The sequence below is a fragment of the Agrilus planipennis genome, unplaced genomic scaffold (assembly GCF_000699045.2).
Source record: "Agrilus planipennis isolate EAB-ADULT unplaced genomic scaffold, Apla_2.0 scaffold147, whole genome shotgun sequence".
Classification (NCBI taxonomy): domain Eukaryota; kingdom Metazoa; phylum Arthropoda; class Insecta; order Coleoptera; family Buprestidae; genus Agrilus; species Agrilus planipennis.
In genome coordinates this window covers 555,108-575,453 of record NW_020438940.1, presented here as the reverse complement: position 1 = coordinate 575,453, position 20,346 = coordinate 555,108, and the positions used below count along the sequence as shown (strand labels likewise).

The 20,346-nt window shown below is 32.5% G+C and overlaps 2 protein-coding genes and 1 long non-coding RNA gene across 8 annotated transcripts in view; 1 reads left to right on the top strand and 2 right to left on the bottom strand.

Moving 5' to 3' along the window:
* Nucleotides 1-3,579: 3,579 nt before the first annotated feature.
* LOC108738897 (iron-sulfur cluster co-chaperone protein HscB, mitochondrial) lies at nt 3,580-4,779 on the bottom strand. Of its 2 annotated transcripts, XM_018472504.2 has the most exons (4): nt 4,608-4,779; nt 4,205-4,520; nt 3,963-4,146; nt 3,580-3,904 (listed from the first exon to the last, which is right to left on the bottom strand). In XM_018472504.2, the coding sequence occupies exons 2-4, from the start codon at nt 4,411-4,413 to the stop codon at nt 3,698-3,700; spliced, it is 600 nt and encodes a 199-aa protein (XP_018328006.1). In that variant the 5' UTR covers nt 4,414-4,520; nt 4,608-4,779; the 3' UTR covers nt 3,580-3,697. The 2 variants fall into 2 exon arrangements, with proteins under 2 accessions (XP_018328006.1, XP_025830331.1); XM_025974546.1 differs by having other exon boundaries at nt 4,205-4,779.
* Nucleotides 4,780-5,865: 1,086 nt separating this feature from the next.
* LOC108738903 (adiponectin receptor protein) overlaps nt 5,866-20,346 on the top strand; it is a 34,750-nt gene continuing 20,269 nt past the window's right edge. The window contains exons 1-6 of one of the 5 annotated variants that reach the window (XM_018472512.2): nt 5,866-6,541; nt 13,278-13,333; nt 13,812-14,004; nt 15,196-15,301; nt 18,543-18,800; nt 18,910-19,107. In XM_018472512.2, the coding sequence (XP_018328014.1) occupies nt 13,852-14,004; nt 15,196-15,301; nt 18,543-18,800; nt 18,910-19,107 (715 nt within the window). In that variant the 5' untranslated portion in view covers nt 5,866-6,541; nt 13,278-13,333; nt 13,812-13,851. Of the gene's footprint in view, nt 6,542-13,277; nt 13,660-13,811; nt 14,005-15,195; nt 15,302-18,542; nt 18,801-18,909; nt 19,108-20,346 lie in introns of those variants that run through there. The other 4 variants (XM_018472513.2, XM_018472517.2, XM_018472511.2 and 1 more) reach the window with 4 other exon arrangements.
* LOC108738905 lies at nt 11,385-12,513 on the bottom strand. The gene is made up of 2 exons (XR_001938056.1): nt 11,762-12,513; nt 11,385-11,679 (listed from the first exon to the last, which is right to left on the bottom strand). It is a non-coding gene; the product is annotated as an uncharacterized LOC108738905 (long non-coding RNA).

Sequence of the window (20,346 nt, the reverse complement as noted above, 5' to 3'; positions counted from 1 at the left end):
CATGCTAATCGAATGAAACATGCGTTTATTTCAGATTCATAAATTATACCACCGGTAATCTAAAATACAATATTACTACCATAACAAAATCAGCAGGATTGTATTACGAAAATTTAGGACATTCTCACTTGCAACACGGTATGTTAGTTCTTTTGAAGAGAAAACTCATCTGTTAGAAAACTCCTACCTAAAAACAAGGCACCTTTGTGAAGAAGTTCCTTCAGATTTCTTTCTTTTTAATACGTCTTTAAGAATCTTGGATCAGACAATCCCTGCTTTAAAAAGTAAACATCAATCGTTAACAACTTTAATTAGTCAGAAAAGGGTTAGGAGGGGATGGTTCAATGCGGCAGGTACAGTTTTTAAGACTGTCTTTGACACACTTGATGAAAATGATGCAACTTACTTCAGTAACGCAATTAACAATGTAAATAAGGGTGAAAGACAATTAGCCAAATTGTTAAAAGAACAAACCCATGTAGTTAAGACAACAATCATAAATTTTAACAATACCATTACAAATTTGGACAGAAATTTTAATATTTTTAATAAAAATATAGAAAGTTTAAAGGTATATGTAAACTCTACAAATAAGATTTTATTTAATTTAGAATTTAAACAAAAATTAGAGGAACACTTAGCCATTTTAACATTAATATCAAACGAGTTACGAAGCGAATTTGATAATCTCATAGATGCTTTACTTTTCGCCAGATCAAATTCCTTACATCCAATCGTGATTACACCTCAACAGCTTATTAACGAACTTAATAAAGCTCTAATTCATGTACCACCTACAACAAAATTTCCTGTCGAAGTTGATCTTCAACATGTTTATGAATTGTTGAATTTAGTGCGGATAAGAACTCATTATACCGATGAAAAAGTAATTTTTGTAATTTCGATTTCTTTGATTTCCGACTTAAAATTTTATTTATTCAAACTGATTTCTTTACCTCGTCACAAAAATGACAACCAATTTATTTTTATATTCCCATCTAACAATTATTTACTAATTTCAGAAAATAAATTTCATTATATACTATTTGATTCTCTAAATGAATGTAAAAACTTCAAACCTAATCAGTACATTTGCTCAACAAATAAACCTCTAAAGTCAGTCCACATGACGCCAGCATGTGAAACGGAGCTTTTAATTAGCGACGAAATCATTCCCAAAAGTTGTGACATTAGAATTGTTAATTTAGGAAAAGAAATTTGGCATGAATTAAGTCAACCTAATAGATGGATATATGTTTTGCCAAGAGTCATTGATACCACTTTGAGTTGCAGAAATTTGTCACCCATGGATTTAAAACTGTCACATACAGGTTTAATCTCAATAGTCAGTGACTGTAAAATATTTACTAGTTCGACTATTGTATCATCTAATGCAAATACTTTTGAAAGTTCTTATTATTCTTTTGTTCCATCACTCGATATCATGGAAGATAGTTGTTGTAATTCTCAAGGTAAATCAAAGTTAAATATAACTAATATTAATGAAATACCTCTTGCTATTTCGAATTTAGATCGCGAAAGTCTAAATGTAGCTAGCCATAAACTTGACCACATACAAAGTGTTGCTGACGAACTATCAAACGATAACAGTTTTGATCTTAATTCTTTTCCTAATTCATACGTTTCTTCTATTATATATTCCTTTTTACAAGTAATAGGTCTAGTTGTATTATATAAGTTGTACAAAAGATTAAGACGTAATTGTAACAGGAACCAAAGAAATGCATGTGTAGAATTAAGTAATTGTCTTACTTTCAATTTATGCAAAACAAAAAAGGAACATAATAGGAACGCTGTCTCGACAGAATTGACCGACATGTCTAACGAGGCATCTACAAGTTCATTAAGGCGCAGTGAAAGAATCGCCAAATTGAAACAATAATGTGTTATTGTTCAATTTCTTTTAGCGGGGAGGTGTAATGTACCTACCTGTATAATAAAACATAATCATAATGTATTTTAGTATTCAATAACAGATTGTATATTGTAATATTCAATTTTATTTCAAAACGTATTGTCTTTAGATAATTGTCTATTTTATTTAATTTACTAAGAAATATGTGGACACTGTAATAATGTTCAAATAATAGCTTCCGCTGGAATTGTAAACAATTACAGTTTATCTCAACAGTTATATTAATTGATATTGTCNCAATATAAAAATATATTAAGTAAGTGAGATATAATATATTTAAGAATGTTTATGTCATGGTTGATAAAAACACATATAAACGACCTTGCTTACGCTATTTAAAAACGACTTCCTATGACTTACGATAGTATATATCAGTCTCAAAGTGAAAATCTCTAAATCGTCTTTTGATCAGTTTTCGTCAATCTTTTGTTAGTTATAAGTGTTGTTTAATAAATAAGAAAACTACCAACGACTTTTATTTCCCGTGAGGTTCATTACACAGAACTATTGTGGCTGAAATAGTCGTTTTTAAAAGCAGTTGATGACAGTCAAATATGTGAGATGGCCCGTTCACCCCTCATAAGTGCCCACCCTTGGCGCCCCTGTGCTGATTCGGTGTGGTCCGTATCTGCAAACAATCCGAGGCACTTGACTTTCTAAGAACTAATAACCATGAAATGCTCACATATATATATGGTGCGCTGTTGAGTTTTAATGTTTTTAATATACTTTCTCTTGATAACTTTATATAACAATAACGTGCAGATGGAAAATAAAATGATTATAGATAATTAAAATGATCAATTCAAACACTTAGTATTTTATTTTAGAATTCGAAAGTTAACAACTGTATTATGATAAAACAAACCTTTTCTATTTCTAATGAGTTTTTCATAGGTATTTTGGTTCTAAATTAGAAAGTTTAATAACTTTATTGAAGTAAACAAAGCTGATGAGCAAAAATTAAATGCTGAATCTAAAATTTATATGTGGAAACACTCGGATATCAATAAACAATTTAATGGTGTACCATGAAATAAATTTTGTGTAAATAGCATTAAACATTTCAATAAATGAGCCTAACACAAGGCTCACTCTTCATTGGATGCTGCAATAGTGTCAAATTCATCATAGATGCTGAAATGTGTCCAATGTTGTTATAAAACCGGTTTTTTTCAGAACCACAATTTTTGGTAGGCATTAAATGACTACATATATATCACTTTTCAATTCAAAATACCTATTGATAAGTTACGGCTTCCTTCTCTCTAAAGTTTTCAACAAGCTGGCATAGAAATTGACGCAACAATAACTCTTTTAAATGAATATTTTATGAACATCCAGAGGGATGTAAGGTAATTTATTTAATATTTCGTTTATCCTTAAGAAATAAAATTTGTTTAATTTGATGTACTTTAAAAAGAACAGTAGCTTCAACATGNAAGAACAGTAGAATTGTAAGGCATTGAGTGCGCGTGATAGCGCCCATAACGATTTTCTGGTTACTTTAAAAATTAGCATTTGATTAAAAATAAAAATTAAAAAAAAAAGGTGTTCTTTTTAAAAAACAAAGTCAATATTAACATTAATACACTATGTAGGTATTTGTAAAAAATAAATTCCAATAGATGATAACAGATAAGTAATGTTTATAGATACATGTATTTGAAGTATTTCTATTTACATTTTACTGTTTATAAATACAATATACAAACAAACTTATGACATTATCCAAAAGATATTTGCTTCTATATACACAAATCAGTCAACTATTCCTCTAGTTCTAAGTATACCATTTACATGATGAGATATACTATTATAATACTTTAATTGCACTATATACCTTTTAGCCTCTTCAATATCATTATTCTTAAAACATATGGATATTTTTTTACAAATCTCAGATATAACTCTTTTGTTTTGTTCATTTAGCATCTTTAATTGTTCTGGATTTTCTGCATTTTCAATCTGAATTTAATAATCTTATACATTACAAGACAATCTACAAAGATTTACACATACCTACCTCTTCATTTATTTCCATAATCTTCATTAAAAATTCGGTATCTACTACTTTTTGATCTTCATCAATTTTTTCTCCTTTTAACTGAAGTATATGTAAAGCTCTATTAAGAGGTAATTGTAATGTATTATAAGCTCTGTTAATAAGTGATGAATATTCTTGTGAAATATTTTTTTCCTCTGAACTCCTGAAACATATTATTTTAACAAGAACATACATAAAACAATTAATGATATCCACCTTACTTATTGCTAAATTTATCTGGATGAATGATATTCTGCAATCTACGATAACTGTTGGTTAACAGTTTTGTGTCAATATCAAAAGACTCCTTAATGTCAAACAATTGAAAAAAGTTTTTGGTGTCATGAGGTTCCTGAATAAAATTACATTTTGAACAAAACACTTCTTTTATGGCTTCCTTTTCAACACCACATTTCCAACATTTTAACATCTTTGCATGACTGAAACGCAACAAACTGAAAGCACCATGGGTACTAACACTGAGCGATGAATAAGAATTATTTGCATGCTTTGTCAGTAAAAACAGCTGTCTTCTTTCTAGGTAAAATTGATATTGACAAATAACACCTTTTGCAGATTGAGAAAAAAGAATGTCCATATTTTTTAAGCAAAACTTCAACATACTTGTAGTAAACTCAACTTCAAACTAATAAAACGGACTCGCCTATTAACCCATAGTCAATATAAAAATATATTAAGTAAGTGAGATATAATATATTTAAGAATGTTTATGTCATGGTTGATAAAAACACATATAAACGACCTTGCTTACGCTATTTAAAAACGACTTCCTATGACTTACGATAGTATATATATCTCTAATCTATGGCCTATGATGAATGACAGTAGATAATGAAGAAGTAGCATAGATTAAATAGATAGTCACATGGTAGTCACCATATAGTCGCTAACATGTGAATGTTGAATGAAATAATCATTGCTAGTCATTTGCTAGAATATAACTAAAAGTTAAATCGATAGTGAAATTATATTGAAATGATAACAAAATGGAAGAAAAGTCTATCAATAACAAAAGAGAGGGTAATTTTTTACATTAGTTGACATTGAAATTAGACATGAAGTTTAGTGAGGTAGGTAGTACTCACCAAGTAAAGTAGTGTAGTAGTATTTACTAGAATTTTGTTTATTATTTGTTTAAAAATCAATGTGACTGAGATACAGGCTCTTAACGTTTTCATAATTGGAGGAAAATCCGGTAGGTACGGCCCTGGCTTCAGCCTTCCGTCTGCTGTTCCCGCCAAACATCGTTTGTCCTAAAACATTAAAGGGGCATTAAAGATACTCCAGTCTATCATAAATCTACCTAACTAAACAATGACGTCATCAATGCATATTTGGCGAGAACAGCTGACGAAGGGCTGCAGCCAGGGCCGTACTAACCGGAATTTCCTCCAATTAAGAAAACTTTAGGAGCCTGTATCTCAAGTTACATTGCATGCAATTAATACTACCATACGATTCTACTTGGTGAGTACTACCTACCTGACTAAACTGCATGTCAATTCCAATGTCAACTAATCTAAAAAATTACCAAAGAAAGTTTTATTTACTAATTGGATTGAATATTGCAAAATGGTAACAAATAATTATAAACAAGCATTCGAATTTGCGAACCACAACGATCAGGAAGACAGTTTAATCTATGGACCTATAGCCATTCTATGGCTGTTAGACTGTATATCTAAGACCATTGAGTTATGAGAAGTTAGCAAATATCTATTTATTTTTTACATTTTATCAATCTAATTCAATTGTTGAATTTTATTTTGTAAAATATTTTTTTATATATATAACATTGTTTTTTTATATATTCATTGTTTACGATTTTTAGTCTAATATCTTCTTAATATTCTTTTCGTTCAATAAAGTCTTTATCTCTACATTCTATATATTGGTTGGAAAGGCTGATGGTTTCGAATGAATGAGGTTATTTGTTTATTGGTTGAGTAGACCCATAGGTAATACATAATCAGACTGTAAACAGATAATCTGAGAATAAGAAATATGTAGGCAGTCTGTGTTGGTTTCGCCCCGTGAGCGAACGAAGTGTGTGTATCGAGATTGATACAGAAATATAATTAAAAATAGCATGCTTTCACCCCTGGTGCACTGTTGCCCGGCCAAAATAGCCGTGGTTCCTTCGAGTGGGGTTACTCGCAATTAGGGGTGTTGCGGGCTACTCGAATGACATGATTCTGGTGGCGAGGGTAGCTTCATGTAAGTACCCCACACCCGTTCATTGAGATGCTAGTCCCTAAAGGGGGCTGGGCGTCTAGGGAAGCCTTACTTATTTTAGGGTGACTCTAGCTAGTTGTCGAAGAATAGGAATACGTATAAACAAAACTGGTAATATATTGGATACGTGTACAATCTTATGGTCCAACTGAACTAGGGGGAAGGCAACCCCCGGTGAGTACATTAATGTTTATTTATTGGTTGTCAGTAACTGTTAGTTTATTTTGGGTCTACCGGAGTATCTGTTTGACCATCCTAAGTGCAGTCAGGATCTGTTTGGGGAAAAGAATCCATGTTATTAGGTGAGACGAATTACACCTGATCACTACTATTTATTGTTTCTTATGTATTATGTATTTATCAACGCCCTGTAAAAATTATCCAGTTAACAATTTGTTGTTGATTATTAGTTTTCTAACCTCTTGAATGCGTCACTGGATCGGATACCTATCACTGTCAAACGATAAGCCAGAAGTCTTGTTTAAGTCTGACAGAGGTTTGGCGCCGAAAGGGAATGATAAATGGTAGACGAGTTGGTTAGAGGGGCCGAAAAGACACACTCGTGCATAGATGGTAGTTAGATACTGTTGTGTTTTTATATTTTCAAGTTCATTCTATAATTCATTCATTCTATCCCATCGACGTTTACTAATGGACATGCCTTAGAGGTCAAAATTGTGGTACAACAAAAGAAAGATGGAACGAAGTTTCGGACAATATCCATCTCTCTCACTATAGTGCGCAAGCGTGTCATGAAAGAGATAGCACTAGTCCGAAACCATACGCTATCCAGTCGCTTTTCGGGCCAAGAAATTATTACAACGACATACAGCTAAGGCACGTCCATTATTATATGTCTATGGATCGGTTTGCGAGTTTCGATGATTTAGGTAGCCGGGATGGACCTGTAGTAACCGTTTATTCTTTTAACGTTTAAACATTGTATGAGACAATCGATATGCAGTTTTATAAAGTAATTCAGTAATACAACATCAATTATGAGTGTAGGTCAGTCAATGCAGACCAGTTGTTAGAATAATGGGACATGATCCGTATTTACGGGTTTGAATCATATCGACGCTGTAGGGACAATTTCAAATAAGAAGATAATCCCCATGACAATACACGTGAAATAGCAGGGAACATTGGCTCCTCTCGTGTGACAGTGCGCCTAATTTTAAAGCGACCAGTTGCTGCATCTTTATCAGCTGCAGTCAGTGCAAGCCTTGCTCGAAACTGATTTTCAGCGGCAAATTTATTTGTGTCGGTGGTTTCGAAAGGAAATTGCTGCATAGTGTATTTTTTTTATAGGATTGTAAGAATAACGAGAAGGTATCCCGGTTCGGACCCCATTGTTATGCTAAGGCGTGACATTGGAGAACCAAGAAACCATCAACATACAGTCAAAAAAGGAAAACAAACTCTCAAAAAGAAAAAAAAATTATAGGACAGAACGATTGCGCTTGTGAAATTGTATGCACGTGAATATAATACAATATATTTATTCCACCGTTAATTAATAAAACTGTGAAAGTTATAAATAACTAGTATTAGTTTTTTTTTTTGAAAAGTGGTTGACGCTTTTAGGATGTTGTATACAGACAAATTTGCTTCACGTGGGATGGAATTTTGATTTTTTACAAAAAGAACTCGCTGTGTGTTTGTGCATTGCATCTAGTTTACACCCTCCAAAGCTCGTTATTTATTTTTGTTACACCGTGTATTATTAAGAGTTAACATAGTTTACGGTTCAGATGCGGGGTGTACTTACGAGAACTTGCCACTACCTGTGCTTTAGTTTAGTTTAGTTACGTTAATGTAAAAAAAGGGAAATAATTGACAAGCAAAACGTCGTTATCGTCCTTGTAGCTCCAACTCATTGAACAGTGATTCCTCAAGCTCTACGGACAATAGTTGCAGACGTACGCGATCTGAACGGAATTATACTCCACAGAGATGAGACAATAGGCCACTCGTTAAGGAAAGTGTTGGTACACGCAAGCGACAGTTACGTAAGTCGCGATAAAAAATATTACCAAGCACATCTCCCAGTTTGAGTTAGTTATGTATCAAGCATAAGTGACAATGAGGCAGATTCTAGTCCCAGTCAACGAAGTTAAAATGATACTTACGATATAAAACAATTAGAAACAATAATAGCGGGAATGACGAGACAAAATGGCAATGTCGAAACACGTAGGTTAGCGGTACGGAGCGATTGTATTCCTAAATTTTGTCCCGAAAATGAAAATATGTCCGCTGTTAAGTGGCTTGGGAACATCGAGGAGCTGAAATAAATTAACGATTTGGACGGTGTAACGACAATCTGCCATATGCAAACTCAATTTTCTGGCATGCCAAAATCTTGGTATCACAGTTTAAGTTCGGTACCTGAGCTTTAGTTACTCAGACCTTTCCCGACCGTGTCGATTACGCTAAGGCTCTTAGAAAAATGTTAAACAGAGAAAGACTTTTACTAAGACGATAACATCATATTACTTCAAGAAGATGGAACTATTAGGTAAGGACGTGTCAAATTTTAGGAAAGAATTCAGTTGCGTGGATAATCGATGGAATTCCAAATATCACGATTCTAAATGCTATTTGTGGTGGTCGATATGAAAAGTCAAAATTACTTTTCGAAGGGTATCTGTCAATGTTACGTGAAGAAAGCACCATTTAAATGTCGACACAAAATAGGATTTGGTAAGGCGATCCCTAAAAGTGGATTTACGTCATTCACTTCCAAATTTACGGAATAATAAACAATACGCTAAATCAGACATTTTTAATGTGAGATGATTTAATTGTAAAATGAAAGGTCATTTCCAGTCAAAGAGCCCAAAATGACGTGTTAGTTACACAAAATGTCATCTGTTAGGATACGAAACCGATCGTTGCGTTGTTAATGTAGGTAAACGATAAGCTGATCGACAGAATAAAGGTGAATTGAAATCAATCTTAATCTTATCGAATAACAGTCGTCTGGTACTTGTTATTTTACTGATTGTGTTATTAACGATGAACCTGTACGAGGCTTTGTATATTCAAGTTGTGTCGCACTCACAATTCGTGGAACCAATCTAGTTAAATTACGTCTACAGAGTGAACCTACCAATGCTTGTGTGATTATGCCGGAGGGTACATTGTAGTACGTTCAAAGGTTACGAGAAACTTGAATGTTGATTTAGCTTCCGCTACTGTTGATGTACTCGTTTTACCTGATAGTGTACAGGATGTGTCTGTATTCGTGAAGTTAGGCAATTTTTAAGTCTTGTTTAGAAAATTTATCAAGGGATTCGCCGCTATTGTCAAGCCTTTAACTAATTTAACTTGCAAGAACACTCCGTTTGTGTGGGAAGGATAACAACAGAATGCTTTTGACGGTATGAAAAACTTTTTTGGTGACGGCTCTTCTCAAATACTGCACTGGTTTAAGATGGCTGTCATTTTGCCGTTGTAAAAGAATTCCTCCTAAACCGACCTTGCTGGCGTCACAATATACTTCCCTTTCCGCTTCTTATAGCTAGAATGGGCCGTTGCACTAGTATCCTTTTCACTTCGTGAATATCGTTGGGTGCTGCGAAATCTGCTACAGCTTTTATTTTATCATAATCAGGTCGGATACCCTCTTCAGCAATTCTATGACCTAAATATTCTATTTTTGACTGAAGGAAATTGCACTTATTAAATCTTAATGTTAAACCAGCAGTTCCCTGATCAATAAGGTCTTGGGCTATTCTGCGGACATTTTCACGATCGAAGAAGGGTATACGGTAAGAACGTTCGAGCTGTTTAATTCCGAATCAGTTCATCTTATAATGTAAAAAATGGTAATTCTGCACTATTTGTCGCTAAGCAACTTTTAGATGGTATTTCAAGCTCATAGGAGTGGTATCATTGCTTGAAATTTTGACGGCTGTATGCGCTTTAAAGAAGTTCAGAGTATATTTAATTGGCATTAAATTTAAAATTATTACCGACTGCAACTCACTTCGCTACACCCTTATGAAACGAGTCTTAATTCCCTATATTGCAAGATGGTGGTTGTCAATCCAGGAATTTGACTGATATTGAATACTGCTCCGGGACTAAGATGAGTCATGTTGACGCATTGGACCAAAGTACGGCTACACCCACTGGTCAATCACTTGACATGATTATAAATATTGAAGAGGGTGACTGGGTACTCTCAACACAACTTCAAGATTATACATGTGAAAATATTATGAATGTTTTGGCACGAGATTTTAAAGATAATGATGAACGATAGATCCATAAAAAATATTGGATCAACGACTCTATCGAAAAACAGAGAAAGGAAAAAGATGGATTATACCGAGAACAGCACGACGAATAAAACTTATGTAGTACCATAATGATGCCGGTTATTTTCCAGTACACAAAACTGTAGAAAAAATAAGTTTAAGATATTGCTTTTCTTCCATGCGCACATGTGTTAAAAATTATATTAATAATAGTATAATAATATCCCTTCTGGTAATGTCCCGGGTGGTCTATATCCCATAGGAAAACAGCCTAAACCGATGGATACATTGTATTTGGACCATGTGGAGTATTAAGAAAAACTTGTCTTATAGTAGTGGTCTTATGATAAAAAGCATGCTTCTCCAATTACGTTTGGAGTTAGATAACATGTGCTTGTCCGAAGAGAGAAGAGCTAAGGGCTTTAATGACGGTCAGAGCAGAAAGCTCGAACCAAGGTATAAAGGACCAAAGGAGGCTCATGGACTTTGTGATGGGCGGCAATACCCTGTTCGCACATCTACTGAAACTGGTGCTTTGTAGCTTTGAATTTGTCTGGAGGCAGTCGACGAAGACGACAGAAGATTGGAGGCTCAGCAGTTACAATGTGATGTTTGACAGAATGATTTACTTCCGTATTCCCTGAAAGGGCAAGTGATGTCGGGGAACTTATTCCCGTTTTTAAAACTATATAGTTAATATGAAATTCAGACACCACTGTAAAAATAAACGAGCACTTAGAATGTTTGGAACACAAATACGAAAACATGCTCTTTGCGAAAGCAAGTCTTCGGTATAAAAAAAATATGCGTATTTTTCGCCAATGGTGAGGTCATCAATGTAAACAGCGATACTATTCTTTTTAATAATAACACATCCTTAACGTAGTTATGCATTTCTTATTGCTAAAAATTAAATACTACAGCTAATTGGTTTACATAGTCAATATGACCAAGTCGATACGCGCACAAAACTCCTCTTCGGACTATTCCTCCTCTTGTCCTCCCAATCACTGATCCTCTTCCATAGAGAAGAATTTTCTTCGTATTCCGTGGCCTCGAAGTCGGTATTCATACCATAGATGTGCGTTCCGTAAAATGTAAAAAGTTGATATGCTCTACATACTAGTTGATTCGCAATTGATCCACAGTATTCTTTTGCGTTTGTTAATTTCCTTAAATCAGAATATATTTTGTAGTGTTCGCCTAAGATCATTTATTAATATTTTCCTACAATTAAGGAACTCTACACTGTACCTTACACGTGCATAATTCCTTGCCTTATAGTCCAATCTATGCCTATGATCTATAAAAATGACAGTCACTGATAGTCACCGCATACCATTTGAAGATATAAGGTCACCAGTTTGTCTTGAGATTGAGAAATATTGATTCATTGTTCAGCTGTTTCTCCAGTAACACAGCGATGTTAAAAATGCACATTCTACTTTTCATTTTATTGTCATTTTTGACATGTAAAGTTATAGATTAATGTATCGCAGTTGTGCGCGTTTAAGGGGTAAAGTTTGTTAATTGCAGGAAATATTAATAAATAATCTTACAGGAACATACCAAACTTTATTACGCACTATCGTGAGAGAGATGGATATTGTCCAAAACTTCATTCCATCTCTTTCTTTTGTTGTACCACAATTCTGACCGCTAAGGCATGTCCATTAGTAAACGTCGATGAAACACGCGACAACTAACTTCATAGAAGTTAGATATTATATGACCATAGATATAAATACGATCCACCACAGAGTCCCCTTGTATATCTCGTCGACGTTTACTAATGGACATGCCTTAACGGTCAGAATTGTGGTACAACAAAAGAAAGAGATGGAACGAAGCTTCGGACAATATCCATCTCTCTCACAATGGTGCGTACACGTGTCACGAAAGAAACCATACGCCATCTCCCTTATTTTTCGAGCAAGAAATTATTAGGACATACGGCTAAGGAACGTCCATTACAGTGTTCGGAACCGTACGATAATTATCGTACACATACGATAATTTCATGTCTACGTGCGATGTACGATATCATATTATTATCGTACGCAGATTGTACGATAATTTTCATGCATTCAAAATTTATTTTATTCTTACCCTCTCAGACAATATCACGAAGACTTTTTTTTATTCGCGAATATTTTTTTTCTTTTGCTCACAGCGCTATAAACATTTTTGTTATACGCAGTGTTAAATTTAGAAGAACGTGGCTACAACAAACGGCAGGTAACATCCCTTCGTGTTGGTCACCAGATGGGTCGATGATCTTCCCATCCACAATTTTGTGATTGTAGTCATGTAGTCACTAACCATAGCCTAAGGTCAAAAACACCCCACTAACATACCTCCATCCCCTATATCTTGTTATATTTAAGTATTTTTCTATCTATTATTGATTTTTAATTTAAAGGGTGGGGGTAGTTCAGGTCTGTCTTTTTACACGATTAATACGAGTAATTTACTAATTATAGTGATTATTTTGAAAAGTACGATAATTTTGCTCCATGTACGATAATTCTACGCTACAGGTACGATAGTTTCCTCACTTCAGGTTGTGAACACTGGTCCATTAATATATGCTATGGTATATATTATCTATGACAATTCACTAAACAGTATTGATCGCAGTGCGTTCTACCATTTTATGAAACTTTCTAGACCAGCTGGAGTTCTCTTTATGTCATTTATATGTCATTGTATATGACATTCAACAATTAATAAGCAATGTTTGTTTTGACTGCTCTTCTGCTCTTTTCAGGTGACAGTAAGTAAGAGAGTTAAGGTGATGTGGTAAGGTGGAGAATGGCCAGAGAGGTAAGTGAATGTGAAGACGCATTATTAAAGTATAAAACTCAATAATAAAATTTAAGAAGTAATACATATGTCGTGGGTGTCAGTGAGTGTTGTAAAATATACGAAATTATCAAAATAGAATTATTACCGTTTAGTAAAAAATATTGACTTGGAAGGCTAACGGTAATAATTTATAAGTGATTGAAACGCAATAAAACGTCGTCAACCATTTATCAGCAATTTAAATTGTAATTTCAACGTTGTCAGTGTGATGGGTAATTTCTTAATAAGGGAATCTTAATGATAAGCTGTGACGACAGTTAATTACGCTTTCTTGTACGTGGATGGTAATGATTTGTTATATTTTTAATTTTTATTGGAATTTGATAAATGCTTTTTTTAGAGCCTAAAATTTATTGTTATGAAATTAATTTTTCAGTTGAAACATATACTTACGAGTTATTGTATTTTTTATCCCATATATTTTGTATTATTTTAGTGATAAGGATAATAGTACTGTATAATAGTGTGCAACAAAAATGTCTCACTACAGTGATGCTGAAGATTCTATGCTAAGTTTTTCTGGAGATGAAACTGATTCCTGTCTTAGAAAACGAAGGATTTGGGACCCTGATGCAGAATCCATTACTTCAGAAATAAAGGAACTTCTTAATGAAGATGTCAACTCATTGGTAAATAATAAAATCTTCTTTTTAGTTGTTATGGAAATGTATGTAACAAATAAGAATTGAAAAACTCAAAATTATGTTGAAAAGTATTTTGACTGTAGAATAGGTGCAGGTATTTATTGATAATGTAGGTTATTTGAAGGACACACAAATTAAAGTATACTTAAGAAAATTAATTGCCACTGAACTATTCCTGTATCTTTTGATACTGAAACTAAGGAGATGTAGGGTATCAAATATAATTTAAGTAATTAAAGGTAATAAAACATATAAAATTTGTAAGGCTCTAGCAAAAACCCCACGGGAAAAGAAGGGACTTGTTGGTAGTCTATTGTAAATTCAATTACAAATATAGTAACCCCTTTTGACGTGTTAAATTAATAGTAAGTCCAGTCTACTTGCAAAGCCGAAACTATGATGCAGTTTATTTAATATATGATAGGTAGTAGACAAGTTTTTTGCTAGCAATTTATCAAAATTACTAGATGCAGATCGCGACTTTGAATTTATTAATTCTTATGATACCATAAGTATTTTCGATAAATATAAATCAAAATTGCATAGAGCCACTTATAACATACAATCAAAAACATATTCAGGTTAAATAAAAAAATTGAAGACATAGTTTTAACTACCACAGTTTTGGAATTAGTTTTGTTTGTTTTAATTATATTTAGTTAATTTCATTGTTGAATTTATGGTTGGTTGCAGTATTCCAAAACAGCTTACATATGAAGGTATTTTGTTTTGTTATTTAATTAAAAATAACTGATGTTTAAATAAAGTTACGTGCAGTTAATTTCATTGGAGAGGAAAAACCAGTCACAAAAATGTTATAAAACAACACATTCATGCCATTGAATTATATGTTAAAACATTCCTACAAAATCGTTTTTAACAATACAAATTAGTATTAGTTAATGACACATTTATGAGATTGAAGCAGAACATCTTCCACAGTCATACCGGTATTCTGATCTAATAGCTTCATTCATAAATTCCCATTTAACCTTTGTATTATAAAATCCCAAACGCCTTTCTAGCATTATTTAGTGATTTGATTTTTTCATGTAAATTGTTGGTGATAATGCTTTTCTAAAATATGAATAACGCATAATTATTAATTTTTTGTTGTTAATTAATACCAGCATTATGGGTTAAAATATGTTTAATTCCTTTTGTTTATATTTGCAGGTTGAAGAAGATTGTATTGGCTGCCCTTTGCCCTCAACACCTGAAGAAGAGAATATTCTAGATACTGAAATAACAGATGTCCTTAAAGCTGCTGTTTTAGGTACAGGTAGTGTAGCATTTTGCTTGTTCATGTGTTGAGTTCTGGATTTTATTTTAATATTTGGCTTTTATCGTTAATAGAAAAAACTCCATTATGAGTACAAATGTACATATTATTTAATGGCTTATTTGTTTTTGATACAACTAAATTTGAAAGTTATTTACGCTTGCATAGCACCCTCATTTAACAATTAAAAAATAATTTGTTAACAAATAAAGTTCTGCAGTTCTCCGTTGTCACCATATCATATATTATCAAAACGATAATTACGAATACATGTACAGGGTATCCCATATTCGGCACTTTTGCGGGCTATCTCTCTTATTAAAGATGGAAGGATGCGCTTTTCGCAGTAGTGTACTACTATTTTGTGAAACGAAAGTTGGCGCCAGTAGAATTTTATATCCTTTTTGGTTTCTGAGATACAGGGTGGAATTGAAATGTATCATCTTTCAGCTACGCCCCCGTATCTCGCCTGTCGAAGAAGATAAAATGTATTCTTACTGTTTTGTTTTGTGTAAAACTCAACAGTTGAATTAGTTAAAATGGTGTAATAAATAATTAAATCTTTTGTATTAAGCTGAAAAGTTATTAATCTTTAGTATAATGTAACGCAATATTTACATGGATTTTGCTTTTAATAAATTTCAGCCATAGCCTACTAATTGGACATATAAGGAAATTTTAAAAAATCTTAAATTCCGAGCTTGCTTTTGAAAATGATCGTATATAATTAAATTTCAATAGAATATATTTTAACTTCTATTAGTTTTAAAGTGAATGTGAAGACGCATTATTAAAGTATAAAACTCAATAATAAAATTTAAGAAGTAATACATATGTCGTGGGTGTCAGTGAGTGTTGTAAAATATACGAAATTATCAAAATAGAATTATTACCGTTTAGTAAAAAATATTGACTTGGAAGGCTAACGGTAATAATTTATAAGTGATTGAAACGCAATAAAACGTCGTCAACCATTTATCAGCAATTTAAATTGTANCAGAGGCGGATTAAATGTCGAGAGCGCTCTAGGCTAGCACCTCATAGGCACCCCTCTGGCGGTCATATATTTTGCAAAATACTTTTTTTTTTATTAGGTACTTCCTTATTTTTTTTTTAGATTTAAAAACTTCCGCGCGCGCCTCTTTTTATCCTTGCGCCCCTAGGCATATGTCTACTTTGCCTTATGGATAATCCGCCACTGGGCTCCAGTCAACTTAAAAAAAGGACTTCATTAACGATCCAAACACATTCTACTATTTCAGTAAGAAAATATAAAGTGCGGGAAGCCATGTTTTATAATTTTTAATTGCCAAAAATTAAATGCTAGAAAACGATGGAAGATGTGTGTAATATGATGCTTAAAAATTTCCCAAATATTTTATATTGATGGTTATTTTATGATAAATTATACTTATCATGATGGCCATTTACTTGCTAACATGTTTAGACACTACACGTTAAAAATTAGTGCCCTTTTTACACACCCTCCCCACCCATCCATCCACTTTTTCACCTCACCTATACCATCCGAATCTTTTTTTTTGACCATTTAATGGTAGAAAATGAAAATTAACAAAGAAATAATTGTTTATTGGTTCACAACTTAAAAACTGAAAAAAAATTTTTGGCAATTTTTCTGGCGTACCCCTATCTTCATTATCTTTTTTTAGCACCTGAATATATGCCAATCGTTATAATTTTTTTGTTTATTAAAATAGGGCTGGAGCCCCACTAATGCACGATTACCTAAAACAATTTTTTCTTATAAAATTTATTTTTAAATTTATTCATTATGTAAACAAAAAAAGTTTGCTTTTGAAATTAATTATTTGCAAGATTAAATTAGGAAAATTAAAAAATTCCTTAAAAAATAAGAAATGTTTGTGACACGTTTACGTAAACGGTTTTATTTTTTTTAATACTTGGTGGTCTTTTTAGCATGGACTTTATTAAATAAACAAATAAATTTAAAAAATTAACAAGTTGCAATTACAATTATTTGCCTATTTGAGAGCGCTGAATTAATTACAAGATATGACGAACGAATGTTTAAAAACATGATATTTGTACTTTCATAATTGAAATTAATACGTCTGCTATCATTGAAATAAGTGATGTAAATGGCCATTTCAGTTGTAAAATTATGGATTCTAACAATACATGTTTGGTTTGGTTGTAAGTTAAATTTCTTTTAAGAAAACGGCAATTTTTTCGATGCTTTGATGCATACATATTTACACGACCTTTTTGAAACCAAACGCAGAATGTTGTACGCGAAGAGAGCGACTATTTGTGAACATCTTACGTTGCGTACCCCTTAGAAACTTTCGTTGTACAAGTGAATCCTCTTAAGCATTTAGCGATCAGGCAGAAAGCAGAATGCGTGAAGGCGTCCATTCGTAAGGAATCCTGACTGGGTTTCTAAGAAATATGACGAACACATTTAGTGTTTAATTTTGTTGCAAAAAGATCATTACTTGGGGTCCCGACCGTGGAACATATTTTTTGAAAAGCGTCGTGTTCCAACGTGTATTTTGTTTCCTTATCAGTGAAAACATTATTTTTAGTGTTTATATAGAAAACAGAAATAAAGATTTTTTGCGCCTCAGACCATTCCCAATTGCAATTTACAAAAGGCTCTACAATACTTACATTCTCAAAAACAAACTTTGGAAAACAATATGCAAATTAAACTTTAACTACATTATTCGTACCTAATAACGAAGTATATTCGATGCGAAACATTAATAACGCTTCATATTCTCCGTTGTTCGCATTTGATTATATAGTAAGTGGGAGACTGACGCTACGAACTATTTGTGGTTAGCGCTGCTATTGGCACTTGTTTGTACACGTTCACGAAGCGAAAAGCTAAAATTGTAAAAAGACGAATTAACAGGAGTTTTTTTTTGTAATAAAATATTGTCTTCAACGCCACTTATATTTAGGTGTAGTAATAATTTCTCATTCTGCCACATGCACACGTTTTATTTATAAAATTTTTGTTTTTTGTAGCTTGAGTGGTAAATAATGCATTATGTTTTATTCATTTAGCCATTTATATGTTCGTTTTGGTGTTTTTCTATTAATGTGTACATAAATTAATAAAAGCAAAGTTATGAACCAAGTGGCTGATTACGCTAAGAAAAACATTGAAATATGAATGCTTACGAGAAATTGCAGCGATATTATTTTTTCATGTTAGTGTAATTTAGTTGCTTTGCATCATCTTCTTATTTAGGAGGGGACTTTGATATAACAGCACTGGCTCATAATGCAGCAGGTCAAGCCGAACAAGTGGTTCGAAAATTAATCCAAGTGAGTTGGACGGTGTGTCACTTTAGCAAGCTTCCTGACTGGCTTCAAGACAATGATTTTCTTACACACGGCCACCGACCTCCTTTACCTAGTTTTCGCGCATGCTTTAGGAGCATGTTTCGTATACATACTGAAACTGCTAATATATGGACCCATTTACTTGGATGTGTGGCTTTTATAGGTAATTACATTTTCCAGAATTACTAAAACGATAAAAAAATTGTGAATTGGTTTATAAATATAGTATATTGTTGCTATATTACTAATCGAAAATTTTTGCATGTTTTCAGGTATTGCAATTTATTTTCTTATGCGACCAGTTGTGGAAATTGAACTTCAAGAGAAAATAGTCTTTGGTGCTTTCTTTGCTGGCGCAATAATATGTCTTGGATGTTCTTTCATTTTCCATACTGTAAATTGTCATTCACAGTTTATTGGAAAGCTATTTTCTAAACTCGATTATTGCGGCATTGCCTTGCTTATAATGGGTAAGTATTTTCTTAATAACATTCGTATTTTTAAAGATAACAATGTTATATTTTTGTTAATTCATATGGGGTGAACCATGATTAATGAATTATTAAATTTTGAACCGATACAAAGCCGAACGTTTTGGCTACGTCATCGGTTTTTTTTCATTTAATAACTTTTCGGTTGCATGTATAGGAAGTAAATCCAAACTTCAGTATTTTAAATGGAATGTTACAGTTATTATATATATTTTGCTGTTAGCGTGTTATTTAAAGATGAGTTTTTAATTTAATTATATTAATTATTCTTTGACTTTAAATGAAACCATTTTTGAGATAATTCAAAACTACAAAAAAATTGAACAAACAAAACAGAACTTCACGAAACATTCTTCGATTTTGATAAAAATTAATTGCAAATGAATTTCTTAGTTACACCCAGAACGTTTATTAGATATTATAAATTCCAACATTAAGTGCATCATGATCAGCATTCAATGCTCAATGAATGATCGACGATTCATTGAAATTAACAAATATTTTCAGAATTTCTTGTTATTTTTATTAATTCAAAGTAAAATGCTACTATAAATCTTTTAAAATGTATTGGGTTGTCAGAAAACAGATTACAAATTTGAATACATTTAAGTAACAATTTTTTTCAGTCCTGTGGGTTCATTATTTCTCTATGCAGTTGATATAGTTTTTATTTATGATATATTTAAAAGTGTTTAAATAAACAATTATAACAATATGTATTTTTAAGGACGGTTGAGTACTACTGTAGTTTTAGGCGATAAATATAAAAAAAAATTAAGTCGAACATAAAATATCATTTGCATTGGGGATGAATTTTTATTTTTAATTTAATAGCGAAATATACAATGTAATATAATATAATAATATATACAATCTTAATATTTAATGCCCTGATTAACGTAAGAATTATCACTCAATCGATTTTCGTTGCAAACACAGGACGACATTGTCGATAAACAATAGACATGATTGTTCTGGAAAAGTGAAAGTCGTTCCATGTTTTATATTACTTCTCTGTGATGGTTTAAGTGTCTTGTCAGTTAAAATGACTTTTTAGATGTACATTATTCTTTTACAAATTATCCTAAAATATATATACGTGAAACCTCAAACCAGCGGTCCGGTCTATGAGGCATCTTCAGATCTACAATATAAAACATGGATGGTCTAAAACGTCTTTAAAGCATGCGATACGACGATTTATGACCTTTTCAGAAG

Coding starts and splice junctions, on each gene's coding strand:
- LOC108738897 (XM_025974546.1), bottom strand. CDS start 4,605: ATGTTGAAGTTTTGCTTAAAAAATATGGACATTCTTTTTTCTCAATCT. Junction 4,147..4,204: donor CCAGATAAATTTAGCAATAA/GTAAGGTGGATA, acceptor AATATGTTTCAG/GAGTTCAGAGGAAAAAAATA. Junction 3,905..3,962: donor TTATGGAAATAAATGAAGAG/GTAGGTATGTGT, acceptor TATTAAATTCAG/ATTGAAAATGCAGAAAATCC.